The following is a 19,045-nucleotide window of genomic DNA, read 5'->3' as shown; positions in this document are numbered from 1 at the left end:
CCACCTTTAGAAAATAATCGTTCACTTGGAACGGAGGTTGCTGGAATGCTTAAATATTTTACCGCCATAGTCCACAGACTGGGGAAATGGAAAACTTGTATCAACTTAATGTTAATCTGAACGATATTATCGATGTATCGTTAAGTGTCAATAAGTTATCCATAAGATATCGATAATAGATAGCCCCAAATCTAATTCCAGGACACATTTGCTTATATGCAGGGTTGCATATTAACAAAACAGCTGTTTGCAAGGGCGCAGTTTCGTTCGAAACTCTAAGCCTCTTGAGGCAGGGTTTAGAGCTGTTTGATCGATAAATTTTGCATATATATTTACCACACCAAAGGGAAATAAATCAAGAGGCGTCTCGGACCGAATTATTAAATTTAAAAAAAGTCATTATGGGAGACACCCTACCGGAGATACGTGTCTGCCGGCTGTTTTGGCTAACTAATGGCACCGCGAGGACACGGAAAAAACCCGCTCGAAACTCGTCTCTTCCCTTCGACTTAGGGGTTATACCTAGTCAGGAGGCCGAGAAGAGGCGATTTTTTTTGGAAAAGCGGAAGGATATATTTTTAAAGAACTTTTTGCACTTAAAAGAGCAACATTTAAAGAACATTTGATAATTTTTTTGTAGACAAATATTTAAGTTTATAATAAAAATACAACTGCATCCAAGAAGCTTTTTTAAAAACGGTGAGCAAGATATCTCAAATACTACTGCACCAATCTTTCTGAAATTTTGTGGGCTTATATTTTATATAAAAATCTACTGAATGACGGAGGGATTTTTTTTCCATTGTATAGTTTCGACTTTATCAAAGAAAAATGGCTTCATGGTTATCACTAATGGCCATTTTTCGTGGATAAAATCGACACTATACAATGGAAAAAAAATCCCTCTGTCGTTCAATAGATTTTTATATAAAATATAAGCCCACAAAATTTCAGAAAGACTGTAGCAGTAGATATTTGAGATATCTGGCTCGCTGTTTTTAAAAAAGCTTCTTGGATGCCGTTGTATTTTTATTATAAACGTAAATATTTTTTTACAAAAAAAATACCAAATGTTCTTTAAACGTTGCTGTTTTAAGTGCAACAAGTTCTGTAAAAATATATGCTTCAGCTTTTTAAAAAAAAAATTCACAAACATTCGCCTCTTTTCGGCCTTCTGACTAGATATAACCCCTGAAGGGGTTACCTTACCGTCAGGAGGTAGAAAAAGAATCGAATGTTTGGGAATTTATTTCAGAAAGTAGGGGAGGCCGGGGCTAAAAGTTCCGATTTCGATAAAACATAAAAAATGACTGGAAAATAATGTAGTTATTCTCTTCACTATTGACTAATTTCTTGTTAAATTTATTATATCTTCTGATTTTAAGCTTGTGTTTAATATATTGTAATAGGTTTCCCATAGAAAGTAATTTATTTGTGGCTGATCGTAGCGGAACTTCTTACCCCTATATGGGGCAAGTTGTTATCGCATTGGGGTAAGTTGTTACTATGATATAAGAGTTGCCTTTTAATGAAATATTTCATTTTCTAATGAAATAAAGCAGAATTTTATTAATAATGGTTATTTATGAAGGTTCGGACCAACAAAAATGTATTATCTTTAAAAGAAAACCAAAAGCGACAGTTTTTATTTATCTATACGCATCTCTTCGATCGAAGTCGTGTCCCTTTCCGCCTTTCATTCATATGTTCGCATCTTAAAGCACAGCGGAAACAATTTATACATTTGCGGCAGGTCTGTGAAGATAGCACCCCCAAATTCGAATTTTTGGAAAAACTCATCGGCATTCGTTTGTCCATCGTTTGCCCACGTTTGCCCATCAAAAATTTTCGTTTGACCACCCTCCAAAAAAGAGTTATGAACAAAATAAAAAAATTGTCTTCATCACCCATCATGAATGCATTTCAATTTTTTAATAGAAGGATACGAATGTACCCGACCTGACCACGTTTGCTCACTCTCAGATTTCATTTGCCCACCCTCCAGAATTTAAATAAAAAATAAAAACCGCGAAAAAATGGGTATAGATGAAGCGATCACGTTAAAGTTCGATTATTCTCGAAAATATTATCAAAATCGTTCTTTCAACGATGCAGTCCGTTAGTTTAGATGTAGAAGAGATTTGCCCATGCATTAATTTCGTATGCCCACCCTCCAGAATCGAATTATTAATAAAGATAGCCAAGAAGTGCGGTGCCCGTTGAAGCGATCGCGTTAAAGTTCGATTTTTCTGGAAAATAATATCAAAATCGTTCTTTCAACGATGCAGTCCGTTAGTTTAGATGTAGAAGAGATTTGCCCATGCATTAATTTCGTATGCCCACCCTCCAGAATCGAATTATTAATAAAGATAGCCAAGAAGTGCGGTGCCCGTTGAAGCGATCGCGTTAAAGTTCGATTTTTCTGGAAAATAATATCAAAATCGTTCTTTCAACGATGCAGTCCGTTAGTTTAGATATAGAAGAGATTTGCCCATGCATTAATTTCGTATGTCCACCCTCCAGAATCGAATTATTAATAAAGATAGCCAAGAAGTGCGGTGCCCGTTGAAGCGATCGCGTTAAAGTTCGATTTTTCTGGAAAATATTATCGAAATCGTTCTTTCAACGATGCAGTCCGTTAGTTTAGATGTAGAAGAGATTTGCCCATGCATTAATTTCGTATGCCCACCCTCCAGAATCGAATTATTAATAAAGATAGCCAAGAAGTGCGGTACCCGTTAAACCGAATACCTTTCCGTTCGTTTTTTTTTTTCCGAATGAATTATCAAAATGGATTGTTCTTACCGTAAAGGTTAAAGGTGTTTGGTGACATGTTATCCACTTCAATTTGTATCGCTCATCGTATACTTCACACTTTTCACACATCTGCAGCATGTGCAGAATAATATCGGAGTGGTTTTCTAGTCATCTTTCACTAATTACCGCAATGATATCGCACAACGGAAAATAATATAATCTCACAGTTACTTCACAAACCGTAAATGAACGCACGATCTCGCAAGAGTTGCGCCCGAACTCTGTAGACCGACTGACTTTCGTGCGTCGTTGGAAACAATTCGAGAGTGTCGCAGACATCTGTTTACGTTTCGGCACGTTCGATGACGACACGCAGCGCTGCTACCCTAACTAAAGGGGCGCAGCGCCGAGTGCCACTGCCGAAACGTAAACAGATGTCTGGCGATACTCTCGAATTATTTCCAACGACGCACTTCTTGGCTATCTTTATTAATAATTCGATTCTGGAGGGTGGACATACGAAATTAATGCATGGGCAAATCTCTTCTACATCTAAACTAACGAACTGCATCGTTGAAAGAACGATTTCGATAATATTTTCTAGAAAAATCGAACTTTAACGCGATCGCTTCACCTGTACCCTTCTTTTCGGGGTTTTTATTTTTTATTTAAATTCTGAAGGGTGGGCAAATGAAATCTGAGAGTGGGCAAACGTGGTCAGGTCGGGTATATTCGTATCCTTCTTTTAAAAAATTGAAATGCATTCATCGTGGGTGATGAAGACAAATTTTTTATTTTATTCATAACTTTTTTTGTAGGGTGGGCAAAAAAAAAATTTTTATGGGCAAACGTGGGCAAACGAAGGACAAACGAATGCCGTTGAGTTTTTTTAAAAAATCGAATTTGGGGGTGCTATCTTCACAGACCTATTTGCGGCGGGGCAAGTTTTTACGGTACCAACGTGCCCCAAGTCACGGTAACAACTAGCCCCTACCGACACATGTAGCAATTTCAAAGATTATTCTGCTTATACATGTATTCAAACGATAAACACTATTACACCATGTTCTTAAATGTCATTTGATCCATAAGGACGATTCAATCTATAATATCTACGTTAAATAATTGAAATAGACCAAAAAGTAATGATAGAAAAATTTTTACTTATCTGGTACGCGACTAATAGGTCCTTGCTTACAACCACACAATTCGCTGTCGCGGACGCTATTAAAGTGGGGGACATAGTGGCGTGATCAACTCACACGGAAAAAATAATTTAAAGTACAACGCTCTTTTTATTTTCAAGATAGAGCCGTCGGAACAACTTACCCCCGGAACTTTTAGCCCCGGTCTCCCCTACATGCATATTTTTATGCAATGGTTTATGTATGCAGATGAAGGACACTTTAACAGGTTATTATATTATGTTTTGGTATAAAAATATTTAGTTATTGCACAATATTACAACTGATTTCCCGGAAGCTGTTTTTAGAAACATGTTTTGTGGTGACCAACATTATTCAGAACTTGGTTATCTGAAATAAAAAACGAAGAAGATTTTGGTAGTACAATAGTTTATCTAGTCTTTAATCGTTCCGTTTTATAAAATATTAATCTGGGACAAAATGGCAGATGTTTAAAATGAAATGATCGATTTTCGTAGAAAAAACACTCATTTTTCATGCATAAAATAAAAACTATGCATTGGAAAAATAAATGCTTCGATTAAAGATTAGATTTGAATGTCTAGAAGAAACCTACAAAATTTCAGAAGGTATTGGTGAAGCGGTTTTGGAGAAATCGTGGTCACCGGTCGAAAAACAGCTTCCGGGAAATCAGTTGTAATTTTGCAATAACTAAATATTATTATTATTATTATAATAATAATAATAAATATTTTTATACCAAAACATAATATAATAACCTGTTAAAGTGTCCTTCATCTGAATACAAAAGCCATTGCATAAAAATATGCATGTACTTTCTGAAATAAATTCCCAAAGAATCGATTCTTCTTCTACCTCCTCACGGCAGGAAATCCCTGAAGGTAGTTGTTCAAAATATCAAATATCAAAAAATTTTATTCCTTCTTCTCGACTTATTTACTTGTAACAAGTCGAAAAGAAACAGTAACTTTTTTTATATCGCGCTTGATTTTCGTGAAAATCGACATTGAATTTCTCGACGCTGCGTCCTGACGCGTATAGGGAAACATACCTTCATCACCGTCGGGATCATCGAGAAAGCTGACGACTGCTCGCCGCCGACCGCGACGACTCGATCGAAAGCCAGGGCGGTTTTTCATCGCGCCCCATGTCCTCGGACAAGTTCGAATCACTGTGTTCGATATTCCCCGGCGGCGAAACTTGCTCGCCCGCCCTGCCACCGCGAAATTCTCCCGCGGACCTCCGCGCCGTCGTCAACTTTCGCAATTGAAATTACTTGCGAGTTCCGCCTGGGGAGCGTGCACTCCGTCCCTGGGTTATCGCGGGGCCGTAATAATCACCGGTGGTAATTCATCGCGTTATTGTTTAACGGCAAGAAATACAGGTCGACCCGCCTCGCAACTTTCCTCGTATACGTGTCTCGCGTCGCGAGTTACCCGCGGCAACTCCGAGGACACGGTAACAGGGTAATGTGCATGCCGCTCGCGTGCTCCAAGACGCGGGGGCCTGGCCTGTATTACCGCGGGACGCGCTAGACCGACTAATTGAGTTACGGCCCCTCCGTTCGTCGTTGTTATTGTTAATTAATATACCCATTAATTACGGCAAAGGTGGATAGCTAGCGATCGGGGTTACAGGGGGGGGGGCGGGTCGTGGAGAAGGAACAGGGACGTTTTAAGAAATGCCCCGGCACCTTCATACGCAGACTGCAGGGGGTAGTTTGCAAGATGCAAAGTGGGAACAAGTGATGTTCCATAGGCAGCGATGCAACGGTTCGATTGCAACGGAACGTGCGGGAGCAAGTAGAGCGGGCTGTTGTCTCACGTAGGGAGTCAACGCCGAAGCTCGAGGCACGCGGTAACGAGGTAACATACAGGCGGCGCACGTCTATGGGAGCTACGAGCCTGTAATTCGTATCGCCGGTAAGCGCGCTGCGCCGAGTACATAACTCGGTTACCAGCCTCCGTGCACACGCAGCCGCACGCACGCCGACGACACCCGAAACTCCGATCCGTGTCGTCGACATCGGGCGAACCACGAGAGCCGGGGGTGGAACGGCGGCGTCGATTCGAATTTTCCTCGGCCATCCGGAAACTCAATTCCGCGCGAGCCGACGTTTTCAAACCGGTCGCCGTAAAACTCTGGTCGGTTGCACGTCAGGGCGCACGAAACTGCCGGGCGTGACGGTAACGTCGTTACCCGATGCGAGAGCGACGTGGGGGCTTCGCGAACGGGACACCGTACCGCGCGTCTCGAAATTGCCGCGACGGAACACGCCGAGCAGCAGCGTATCGGGGAGCGATCCGAATGGTAACGTTACCGCAAACACTGCCACCCGATACGTACGCCGAGAGTGGATCCGTGACCGCGAGCTCGGACGGTTGTTAATCACGCTGCTTGAGCCCGAATTTAACATATATCGCAGCGCACGTTGCATCGGCGCTCCCGCGAATTTTCAATCAATTCGGCCGCCGTCATTGTTCGAATCACATTTCCAGCGGCACGCGTCGCTGAACGGGGCGAACGTGTCCGACGTGTGTCGTTTGCGCCATGGAAAGCTTGCTGGGTCCGGGGAGCAGCTCGAAATATCGTGGGAAAATCGAGGTACAGAATCCATGGATCGGCCTTCCCCGCCTGGAGTGATTGTCTGTACTGTATCGCTCTATACGATGCAGCCCGCAAAGTCGCGAACTCGCTGCAACTCGAAACAGCTAAGCTGCAGAGGCAACGTTCAGGGGAACTGCATCTCGTTGCAGTGGGATTTAACGGCGGTCGATGTTCGAGACTTCCGGGGTCCGTTCGAGTTGATCCGGCAGATTCTGGGTACGTAAGTACGACAAGCCGATCGCGACGTCTGGAAATCCATAAGCTAAGCCGTCGTTAGCGATCGATGGGTGCAACCGCAGGCAAGCTCACCTTGCATCCCACTGTCGCGGATCAACTGCATAGACCGCAGAGATGCTCCGAGCACGGTCAGACACAACAGGCAGAGTGGAAAGGGAGACGAGGAAATTTGCAAGAGCCTCGACCGTTCGTTCGTCGACGATAGCCCGGTGGTCGATCGTTGTCCCCCAGCGACCCACATTCATTCCGAGCTCTATGCAGCGGTGCGTGTACGCCGCGGGGGAGGGTAGAGTCAAGTGCGATCGATTCCCAGGCGCATAAGACGTTTTAACTTAAGTCTCTTCTAGCCAGGAGTGTGTGCATTTCAATAGAGCGAAGCGCCGTCGGTATGCGCTTTAAGATGCCCCTAGAAACTCGACCTATATTCTTCCGGCGACTCTTTGTCAGCCGAGAGGCGCGTCGACGAGGGAACAGACAGAACTCAGCGTCCTCTAAACGCGATCAAACCTCCCCGAACAGTAGTAGCTTGATTCTTAATTTTGAGTGACACTGACACGCCCGCCAGCCCAGTCTGCGATCCCGCTTTTTCCATTCTTGAATTCGTCACGTCAGACAGCCGGGTTTAGCTATCCCAATTTAATCTCGCGCTTGTTCTGCCCGTCGAAAGTCGAAATAGAACCGCTAGATCATTCATCAACATCGAATAAAGGAAAAGGCCACGCGGTTTACCGCGTGATATTGGAAGGCGATTCTTAGGATACCTCTGAAATGTCAGGTCATTCCTTAAGACACCTGACACAGCCAAGTGTCACGGAGACTCGTGACAGAGCTGACCCATCTGTCAGATAAGCTTCGTAACTGTTCTAGCCATGGACTTTGACTCGCGTTATATACAGATCTGCCGTAACGATGTAGAGCTTGCCTTTTTATTCAACCCTCCGCTATCCTTCGCCACCCTTCGCTACCCCTGCGAGACACCTACTTGTATTACTTCGCGGGAGTGTAACTGTTCCCATTGAACGAGCTGATACGCGGAAGTCCAACTTTCCAACCGCCTCGTTCGCCGTTCCTATCGCGTAGAAACGACGCGAGGGATAAAAGATCGTGCCGTGCCAGCCTGCCGTCGTCCCCGAGGCAGCCAGCCATTGCGTGAAATTAAACTGATTCCGCCGGAGCGGGCAATGGAGCGGTTTGTTGCATTACCGTGCGAACTACCCCATTCGACTTCGCCCCGTGTGTATGCATGGCAGAGTGGATGGGCGAGCGCGAGTGGGGTTGCGGGGGCTTAGGGGTTTGAACCTTCGGGGTCGCTCGAGAAAGAACGCGGACGGGCGAAACTGCGCCGTTCCTCCGCGCGAGAATTTTCGCCGGCAGAAAGTACGTGCTCCCTTCCGCGCGCGGACAAAAGTAGCGTCGATGCAATTTCACAGCCGTCGCATCGCAGGCACGAAGGAAATGCATTCTTCCGTAGCCAGGGGACGTCGACCGCGTTCCCATTCGTGCTTAAAATCGCACGCGAATCTACGAGATTGGAAAGCGATTTTTATCTCCCAACCCGACGGCGGGTATTTAAATCGCGCTGGGGTAACCTCTGACTTCGAAGAATATTAACACCGGCTCGATCAATTGCGCCGTTACTTCACGAAACTTTCGCGACGCACGGTGGGGAAATTCTGCGATTTTATGGCCAAAGCCACAAAAATAAATTTTTCAATTCGACGAAATAAATGCAAATGTCAATTGAAGAACTAATGTGAGCGTCAAATGCATGCAATTTTACTGTTAAATGTTTTAATACAAAGCTCGTGTACACTCGCAAATGTTTATGTTCATGCGAGGTTAGAACGATCGTAAAGAATTAATCTAGATTTTCGAGTTACTTCAAACATTTATATTGTATTATCCAAAGTTCCGAAAATAATTTGAAGGCATGGATTCAATTCCTGGTGGTGCGTAAGATATCTTTTTATCCTCAAAATAATTATGTTTCGGTTTTTAATACGTAATTTATACAATTTTTAAAGTAGTGTTTTAGAAATAACCTTTTCATATAAGAATCAATTTTCAATACATAAAATAGTTATCAATCCCATAATATCCTGCAACGATTTTCATTCTTATTTTACGTTGGACTATTCTGATTCTATAAATGCAATCATTAATTGCTAATAGTTGCTAATCTTGTAATTATATGCATTTTTTTTAAACACGATCTAGTGTGTCTTGTCTAACATACGACATAACTGTGACCGGGACTGGTTTACACGTTATACATTACAAACCTTTTTATTCTTTTTTAAACGATTTAATTCAGCGTTGATCCTCTGTTTGATTGTTTGTATTAATAGATTTCATGTTATTTTACAAGCAATATCAAGTGGTTACGCAGTAGATGTTAAAAAGTTTCAAATATATGCTGTAGAAACGGCAAAATTATTCGTTGCATTATATCCTTGGTACATGATGACTACCACTGTACAAAAAATTTTAATTCATGGTCCTCGCATAATCGAAAATTCTGTCCTTCAATTTGGACAGCTTTCGGAGGAAGCTCAGGAAGCACGGAATAAGGACATTAAAAACTACCAACAAAATATTTCGAAAATGCTCAAGGGAAAAAACTATGGAGAATGTTTTCAATTGGCTTCTATTATCGTCAAATCCACTAATTAGTAATTTAAGGAAACTTCCCGATAAAAAATTAAAAAGCTTGTCACCAGAAGCGATAACCCTTCTCCTATGCCCTGCTGCACTGTAGCAGAGGCATGCTCTGACAAAGAAAAAAGCGATTCCGACTGCGAGTACTAATTTTAAGGGCATATAATTTCATATGCTTAAATGTATAAATGTAAATAATAAAAAAATCTTTATCGTTCGTAATTTTTGTAAGTGCTGTTTTTCGGATAATTAATTTCCTCATATATCAGAACGTAAAAGTGCCGAATTTTATATATTAAAAATAAGTTTTCGGGTTTTCACCACGAAAATGGATATAGTTCTTCAATAGAAATTCGCATTAATTTTGTCAAATCAAAAAATTTCATTTTTGTGATTTTGGCCATAAAATCGCAAAATTTCCCCACTGCGCGACGGCACAAATCATTAAGAAAGTTTTGCGAGCGTGATGGCGTGTGGCAGTACTCGCTCGCGGACGCGTCGGCCGAGGGAGGTCGGCGATTCGCGCGAGGCGGCACGCGAGGAAACGCGGGGGATGGGAATCGATAAGCGCGCACGCGACCGGCACACACGATACAGAAGTTAATTCGATTAGGCGACCCGGTGTTAGAGGGTGGGAGGGGATATAGGAGCTGGATACGAACGAGAACAAACGTGTTTTAGATCCTTGATAACAAGCTCGGGGGAATGCATGCGAAACGGCGCGGCGGGCTTTGCGCGCCGCTTGTTCGCGATGACCGGGGCGAAATCCCCGACAACGGCGACGGAACGTTTATACGACAAGCACGGAAAAAGCATTCCGCCATTCGATACGTGGCCTGGCGCTCGTCGAATGGGATATGGGTATCTCGTGGCCAGAGAGCCGGAGATCGATTTCAAATAAAGCGGAAAAGCCAGAGAGAAAAGGGGGTGGCGCACCGGGAGAAAGAGTGCCTCCGCTATTATATTTGACTTTCGGCTTTCCTCCCACGTTCACCAGGTACCCGCCAGCTAGCCGTGGCCTCTCTGTGCCCAATTCAAAGGGCTCGCCGTGGCGAGGCGGGTGCCGAGGTACGCGAGTCGTGACCCGAAACGATTTCCCTCCCCGCAAGCCCTGTGTCGCGGGACAGCTCGCAAAACGAGGGAACGTCTCCCCTAAGTCCGTGGATAAAAACGAAGAAAAACTGGTCCCCGCGGTATCGCGTGCACCGACGATGCAGCCGGCAGGGGGATGAAAAAGAAGCGCGCAGAGCGACGCAGCTGTCCATGCTGCTATCCGTAGCGGGTGGATTCCGCGCGCACTGGTTCAGCCAGGTAAGAGAATAAAAAGCTCGAGGACAAAGCGCGCATCGCGTAGAACACCTGCTCCCCCGCTCGCGTTCCGAGGGATACGCGTCCTGGACGAGAGGCACGGTTGTCTCTCGGCAGGGTTTCCAGAAACCTTGGCTTACCCTCCTTCCTACCCAGGTACAGCCGGGTCTCTCGCTTACCCCACCGAAGCCAGACCTGCCTCTCTCCGTCTGCCCCATTACCTGGTCCGTGTCCCTCCCTATCTCACCCTGCTCGTCTCTGTTTCCCTTGCTCCCCCGATTTCGTTACAACGGTCGATGTAGCTGGCACCAGAGACCCCGTGAAATCATTCGAGTTCGTTGCCAAGACGACCCACTGTGTGTATCGCGAAAAATCTTCAGAGGAACCTACCCTGATCACCGACTCACCCCGCGGGACGGTCGATCGAGCCACCCACCGCGTGTTTTTTTCATGCATGCGCCTGCCGGGGATAATTTTTACGGGGTTCTTTCTGGGTCAGGAATAAGGACGAGCGTGGAGGCACAAGGGTATAAATAATGGCGGAGTATCCCGGCAGTTTAATGGATTTCCTTTCGGATTTCAGTGATCTTCACTTGGCGCGGTTAGCTAGTTTTAGGAGATTTTGTATGTTGCTGGAGACGATGAGAGGTGAAAGGGCGGTGGAGATGGTGGAGGAGAGGGTAACGAGATGTCTCGAGATGGCCCGCGACTCTTGGACAAGGGAAAATCACTTTGCACCTCGGCTGAGCGTCGCAGATAGCGAGGCGCTTAATTATTTCAGGCACTTTAAAGTTTGACGCGACTATTACGAGGGTCCGGGACGTTACGCGGGACGATAGAGAGGACTCTCCGCCGTAAACTTCAGTTCGGGAGTGAAAGTTGACGGGCGATGGTGGACGGGTTAGAAAGGGGCAACAAAGATAACGGATTACCCTGCTCCGCCGCGCTGGACTTTCTTAATTCATTTCGACGACCCGCGATAGCGGGATGCAGCGCCGTTTCGCCACACCTCCCGAGTAGATCTTTGTTAAGCGGCGGCAGCACGCTCGCGAATTTTATTTGACACCTGATGAATGTGCCCGTGCCGCGAAAAGCTAATGAGAATTCCTAGATCGCGCGCGAGTCGGGTATGAAGCATCGCCTGTACGGATAATGAAACAGAAAGAGGGTGGGCTAGCTGGGCGGAACGAGTCGAGCCAGCTATCTTCCGGCGAGCGTTCGCGGGCGCGGATTCAGGTGGGAAAAGTTTTGGAAAATTCCAGCAGCGCTCTCAGACTCCGGGCGAAGTAATCGATGAGAAGGATTGACCTGGGACAGTTCCCCTTCGGGGCATTTCTCGGGGAAATAATAGTCGAACGAAGGCACTTATACGCGAGATCGAAAGGAAATTGCTTTCCACTGGCGCCATTGTGCCGCGCTCCTTATCCTCAAAGTAAAGATAATTTGTATTACGAAACAGCGGCGGCTTTTTTGGCCTGGAGAACACTGAGACCGATACGGCGACGAGCAAGATAAGCGGGGAAGAGGGCACTGTCTCTCTCTCTCTCCCCCCCCCTTTCCCCGCGACGATACAAAGGCACGGCAAACGTGAATAAACGCGAATAAAATGCATCGAACGATAGTTCCGTTCAGCGATGAATAATGCATGGTGCAATCTTGAGACGTACGGAGGACCGGGGCTCGAATGCACGGACGGCGAGCTCGACGGAGACGGGTAATTGATTCGTTACGAGGCCGTAAACGTTTGATGAATGAAAACTAATATCAGGGGAAACAAAGCGAGACGGAAGCTTATCGTAGCCAGCGGCCGATTGATGCAACGAGGGGAACTATCGGGCGAAAGAATGCGATATACTTGCGCGGCGAATCAACGAGCTGCTTATCCGCTTCGTTCAGTTTCGAGTGGCGAGAATGAACTTGAACGGGCACTTCAACGCTCGAGTAGAACGCGTTTCCGCCCGATCTGCCCGCCGGGGCGAAAATGCGTATTCGAGATCGCTCCGGAACGATTTTTCCGAACGGCGAACTCCAATCGGCTTGATACTAATAACGAGGCGGAGTGCGCGCCATCGACGAGCGATTTGCTCCGTTCTGAAACTTCCTTTTCTATCCACGAAGCCGAGTAACGCTTCCCGTTTGCGGCCACAGAAATGAGATTTTTCTGTACCCCCTACCTCTCTGTGTATTTCGGCGCTCGCCGAGTATCTGCGCATTTATCGCGACGGGGCCGAGTGGAACAACCGCAGGGGCAACCCTTTTTCACGCGAAATCCTCTAAATCGGACCTGGCTGCGTCAAAGGCACGGCGCTTTTAGCGCGAGCCTCTGGTTCGAGGGAACGCAGGAGAGGAGCGTCGGCGTCGATGCCATTTACGGACAGAATTGCTGGAGAAAGCGACGGAGTCTGTGCGGTTCGTTCGATCGTTTTCGAAATCGAGGATCGAGATGGAATCCCGATCGATCGCGATCGGCACGGGGCAATTACAGAGCGCGCGTCGATGAAAGGCGAAGTCTCTGCATTGAGTATACGCGAGACGGTCGTCCTCCTCGTCCTTCGTCATTATAAACGAGCCTCGACGAGCAGTCATCAAGATGATTGACCGAGGATGTGTGCGTAGATGTGTCTTTTTAATGGCAATGTATTTCTGGTGGTCTTCTGGTATAAGAATAAGATGAGTGGATCGAGGAGAACCGGAGGAAACTAGTGTAAATACTAGTGTGGTATAAATACCTAGTATGTTAATAAATATTATTATTAATGCAATATAGTCGGATCCAATTGGTAGAGTTTGCACGTTGGCAAATTAATAGGGGAAAGGTGGAATAGTTGATCAGCGGGGATACATGATCACATCAGCTTTTTAATTAATATATTGGCAATTTGTGCTCGCTATCACGTTATCGTGGTAATGTTTGCATTATCGCAACACTTCCCGTTGCAGTTTTCTTTCGACAGTATAGAATAATGTTGTTAGAAGCTTCGATCTAATAAAGATTTCAGTCACCTAGTCCTTCCTCCTTTTCGATCGAAAGTTGCGTTTTCAAGGATTTGAAATATATGAAGTAAAAACTGCAATTTCTGGTCAATTAATGTAATTTATTGATTGATCTAAATATTTAAGGTATGTTTAATTTTTCATCTGTTTCAAATCGAGTGAGTTGAGGGATACTTGACCAGTGTGTGAGGTGGGATAATTGAACAGGTGAATATGCCCCAAAAAGAACCATACCACGACTAATGAAACAGAAAAATACGGCGGAGAAAGTGAGAAGGAAAATCTTTTCTTCGTCATCATCTTAATCAGATGATCTCTAAGTGAAATGTCTTTTAAGAATGCATTTATGTTGTTTTATGTCATAGAGTTTAATTCTTCGGTTTTATTTTTTCAGTAATTCTTTCAAGTTAATTATAGTTTATTTTCCTTTCATTATATTCCCTTTATCTCATGTTATTGACTAAGATAATAAATAGATTTTAGAAAGTTAATGTGTTATTTACTCTTAAAGTTCACTGATCAAGTCTCCCTAAACTTTTGATCAAGTCTCCCCTTCAGGGGGGGATACTTGTGCACAACGTCACTGCCAGAAAATATTTAAAATCAGCCATTAAAATTAGTTTTCAGCCCTCAAATTTATACAAGTATATTGAGAATACTCTAAGAATCGCAACTTAAATAATTAAACACAAACAAAGCAAACAATTATTATTATATTAATAAGAAAGCAAAACTGTGATCAACTATCCCATCTTTCCCCTATAGTGTCAGTTTTGAAATTTTTGCGGATAACGTCAATGTGCTCAGGTCGAATATGCCTAGAGTTTTGGGGTCAGGCGTTGTAAATCCTCGTGTGCTGCAATGTATTTCGTCTTTTTCACATTGTAAAAGTGGGGTCCCGTTAGAGTAATAAATAAATAATCTATGGAGCTACGTATAGAGTCGATTAATAGCATTATGTTTGCTCCAAAGTGGAGAAAGTTGTCTAAGCTTTCTCGCTGGGGCGTCGAACTTTGGAGAAGACCGCCAGTTTTGTTATTTAATATACTCAAGATCTGCCGGAGCTATGCGTAGAAAATAGCCGACCACCGAAATGAATAGGTGTTGTTGATGGTTCAGGTTGCGCGTGTAGTCTAGTTTCGAGCGGTCCGATATTTCCCATCTAACAAGGTGAATAATCGGGAACATCGGGGTGTCCCTACACGAATTTCGAATCCAGCAATAGGAGGTACGAGAATGGGGGACATTTCGTGTCGGCCGACCTAATAGAAGAGGGTACCTACGCAGAAGGGTGGCTGACTGCACGGGCCGGAGATACGACGGGAAAGGACAGACGGGGACGGTGGTGGATTACAAGTAAAACCGGCTGCGAGGAAGAAAGAGTCATAGTAGCAGGAAGACGAGGAGGAAGCGCGAAGGAAGGAGCGGGACAGACGGGCACAAGGGAAGACGGAGAGAAGACGAATCCGCCTGAATGTGTTGAAATAGAAGGTTGTAACGTGCCCGGGGTCTGATGGATCGAGAATTCGAGTGGAAGAGAGACAGGGAGACGAAGACGCGAAGAGAGACGGACGATGGAGAAGGAAAAGGACAAAGAGGACTTCCCTGATCCCCTTTTGCTCATCACCCAGAATGTCAGCCATCTGGCATTACGCATCCGTGCTTCCCTGCGATTCTGTGCGGTGTCCGAGCCGCGTATACTCGGTGGCGCCTATCCGGCCAGCTCGCAGACACAATTGCACGAGCAAAGAACGTGCCACGAGCAGGATCGCGGCAAGGGGAACGCCGGGCCCATACGCGAGAGAGGAGGAGCAGCACCGATTCCTCGAAAGGCTAGCGATCGACGCTCGGGAGCCTTGGATCGCTCCAAAAGCGGAATATACCCGCGCGAGGTAAGAGAACGAAAGTGGCGTCGATTACTCCCCCTCGCTCCCCCGGATCTCTTGAATGAACCGAGTCTCTCAGCCATGGCACAGATACGACGCACTTACTCGGCGTGCCGCACGTGCCTGTTGTGCATACGTAATGCGTATTGACACGTCGAGTGACAGCACGCGGACCATGTCACGCCGCCAGCCGCCGCGTCCGATCGATAAGCCGAAGGGGCATCGCGGGGACCGGTGATCGATCGGCGATTTCGTTCGGCGATCAACGGTGATCAAGAGAGGAGGGGGGGAGCTATAAAAGATAATGAGCAGAGTGTGCAGACTCACCGGCAATGGCGACGAACAGGAAGAGTATCCACGTATCCATGAGTATGCCGGCGAGGCGTAGCTGGAACTTGCAGACTGCGGACGCGAGCTTGTCCATCACGCTCCAGGATGCATGGTGGCTCGATGTGGTCGCCGAGGCGGGCAGCTTCTGGACAAGATTCCTCGGGGTCGATTCTCCTTGGATACGTCGCACGGAATGCACTCACTGTCCACGTAACCGAGTATCCGCGCGTCACGCGCTAAAGCCCGTGGAGAGCACCCGCGGCGATCTCGCGCGTGTCGCGTCGTCTCACCACCGCGGCCGAACGTGTCCTGACACTGTCCTTCGCGGGTTCCCTCACGGCTCTCCCACGGAGCAGGCTCGCATCGCGTAGGAGCGTAGGAGGAGGAGGTAAACGCGGCGCCTCGGCTACGGGCCCGAGGAACTCTGCCAGGAGGCGCGCACCGGTGCGGTCAGCGCACGGCCGTATCTGCCGTAACAGCAGCGACACGGATGGCCTGCACGCGTGTGTCCTGTTTCGCGCGTGTACGCGGTTACTGTTACGTCGGTGTGCGCGCGTATACCGGTCGACGATCGAACGGGGATGAGGGTGTCTATCGTGGTGTCGAGCGGCTCGTCGACGCCGCTGGGCGAGAGACCGATGGAACCTCCTGGCGCGGAGCGAGATCGCGGTACGCGAAATTACATGCACGGGGAAGAATCTGTTCGCGTGAGCGACCGACGGCGTGCACGAGTACGGGGGCGAGCGTCGTGTGCTCTCACCGCCGCGTTGCCCGGAGTATTGACCGACTCGGCTCGGCTCGGCTCGGCTCGACACACGGTGCGCTGCGTTGCGGGCCACAGGCTTGCCGCGGAGAGAGGGGGGCGCCATACGACTGATGGTACGCCACTGGATGCGCGCGCATTACGTGCCCTCGCGAGAGCGGCCCCGTCGAACGGCCTGTGCCTACGCTACGATGCCAATTCAAGCATTCGACGGGCCTTGGATCCCTTTCTTTCATTTTTCTTTCTTCTTCTTCTCTCTCTCTCTCTGTCTCTAGTCCTTTATTCTACGTCCCGGGACCTGTCGTCGTAATTCTCGGAGAACGCGTTCCGTGGGTAAACAAACGACCCGACTCGGCCTGTCCTCGGTGTTTCCCTTCTTGCACGATAGCTTTTTCTTCGAGTGCTGTCGTCGCGAAAGGAAGAAGCTGTTTATAGACAAGCTGAAGTGACGTGGTCCTTGGGGTAGTTTCGTAGGTACATACAAGGGTGATTATATTTCTTTAAGCGAGGCTTTATTGGGATGCCGGGGCGCCTAAGAAGCTGCTCCTAATACGATTTAATTGATATGGGGACGTCCTTAAATTGCGTAAGGCTTTTTGAGGGGGGAGGGAGTGACGAATTTCTTATGTTTTCTTACAAGGGGGGCGGGAGTCAGGTAGTGTCTTACGTAATATTTTTTAATCTAATTTTCAATAAATACAAATTCTATCATTAATGTTCCAGAAAAGTAGTTTTAGTTTAAATTTCCCGAAACCGAGTTAAATGAATTATACGAACCTTTAAAAGAATTTTAATAACTGAAAAAATTAAATGTAAAAAATATTACGTAGGGTAAACCAACCAGTAATTCACCGCATACCAGTGAATGACCATTAGGCAAAGAAATGTCAATTATAAATTTAAACATTATTATATGTTTATAAATGGAGTCTAGTTGCACTTTTAATATCCTATATTTTTAGTTACGCGTATTAAGCAAACATTAATGAGTACAATTCTTATTAAAAGTATGTGGTCATTTACTAGGCTTCTACGCGTTTTGCATTTTACAATTTTTTTTTAAATTACGATAAGAATAGGTAATTATTTTTATAAAAATTTCAAGAAAAATAAATTTAAATGCAATTTCAACAGTTGTTTTGTTGTTATACATAACTATATTCAAGTATTAATCTCAAAGGTCCATAGATTCAATAATTCGGTCATTCACTGGTTGGTTTACCCTAAGAAGGGGGTTGCAATATCAAATCTTACGAATTCTAATACTGGGGGAAGGAGAGGGTAAGAAATCGCCAAAATTACCCTTACGTAACTCAAGGACGGCCCGTATCGATGTCGCGAATTTAATAGATCTCTGTTTTGTGATTTCTTGTTAAACGTTGGTTATAGACACAAAAGCGTCGATATCGGGAATATACTTGTCAGATCTCCGTTGCGCTTCCGATTACAACTGAACACTGTGGAAGCCACCAAGAGAAGCCACTTATCTTTCCAGCGACAGCGAATTCGCGACCGTAGAAGCGTTTTTCTGGAGTTTCCTTCTTTTTTCCCAGTTGATAAGCGTTATCGTGGAAGCGCGCGATCAGCACGGGGCGGATAAGGGACGTATAATGGAGAAAATCACTCGCGGTATGATGGATGATTGTATAAACAAAGACAGAGCAAACGGCCACTGCACGGAACCTGTTTACCGACAATGAGATCCCGCGATACCGCGATAAGGCGCTATCGCGCCAGTGGGAGTACGTCTTCTACGGAAAAGGAATGTTCGCTGACGCAACGTTGTCGCGCGATATGGCTATGCCTCCGTTATAACCTGGCTGAAAAAGTCTCGGCTAAAGAGGGCTTGTCAAGAGACTTGTCTAAACTCATTTCCGCACTAACCGATTCCTAGACGCCGAATTCACTGATGCTCGTTAAATGAAAATCGAACTTAAGGCCCCAGAGAATCAACCGAGTGTCCCCTTTCTCCGGCAGAATCAACAACCACCCCTTTCTACTGTCCACAAGATCCCAGATTCCAGCAAGCAATATCGCGATTCCGGTTTCGCGCGAGTACGCCGATTTCCGACGAAAGAACACAAGAGGGCCTAAACTCTAAACGGTCCGTCGAATGGTTGACAGAGGGGTATTGAACGATACACGGACGCGTCGTGAACGGTAAACGTCTACCGGTAGTTTTATTCGACGATCGATACTCGGATAGCTCGTCCTACCGTGGAGAGATTCGATCTCGATGGAAGAGCTCGACGTCTTCCGGACTTAGCAAAGAGATCTATGGGCCGGATAAGGATGCGGCTGAGATCCAGCAGGTTGTTCCACGTGGAGGAGAGGATTCG

At 46.1% G+C, this 19,045-nt stretch overlaps 1 protein-coding gene across 2 annotated transcripts in view; it reads right to left on the bottom strand.

Moving 5' to 3' along the window:
• Dtn (transmembrane protein 132C dtn) overlaps positions 1–17,221 on the bottom strand; it is a 79,239-nt gene extending 62,018 nt beyond the window's left edge. Inside the window, exon 1 of one of the 2 annotated variants that reach the window (XM_076823421.1) lies at positions 15,941–17,221. In XM_076823421.1, the coding sequence (XP_076679536.1) occupies positions 15,941–16,037 (97 nt within the window). In that variant the 5' untranslated portion in view covers positions 16,038–17,221. The remainder of the gene's footprint in view (positions 1–15,940) is intronic. The other variant, XM_076823422.1, reaches the window with a different exon arrangement.
• Between the last annotated feature and the right edge of the window lie 1,824 nt (positions 17,222–19,045).

This window comes from Andrena cerasifolii, chromosome 11 (assembly GCF_050908995.1).
Source record: "Andrena cerasifolii isolate SP2316 chromosome 11, iyAndCera1_principal, whole genome shotgun sequence".
NCBI classification, from domain to species: domain Eukaryota; kingdom Metazoa; phylum Arthropoda; class Insecta; order Hymenoptera; family Andrenidae; genus Andrena; species Andrena cerasifolii.
Note: the sequence above shows the minus strand (reverse complement) of the source record. Positions and strands in the feature narration are given on the sequence as shown.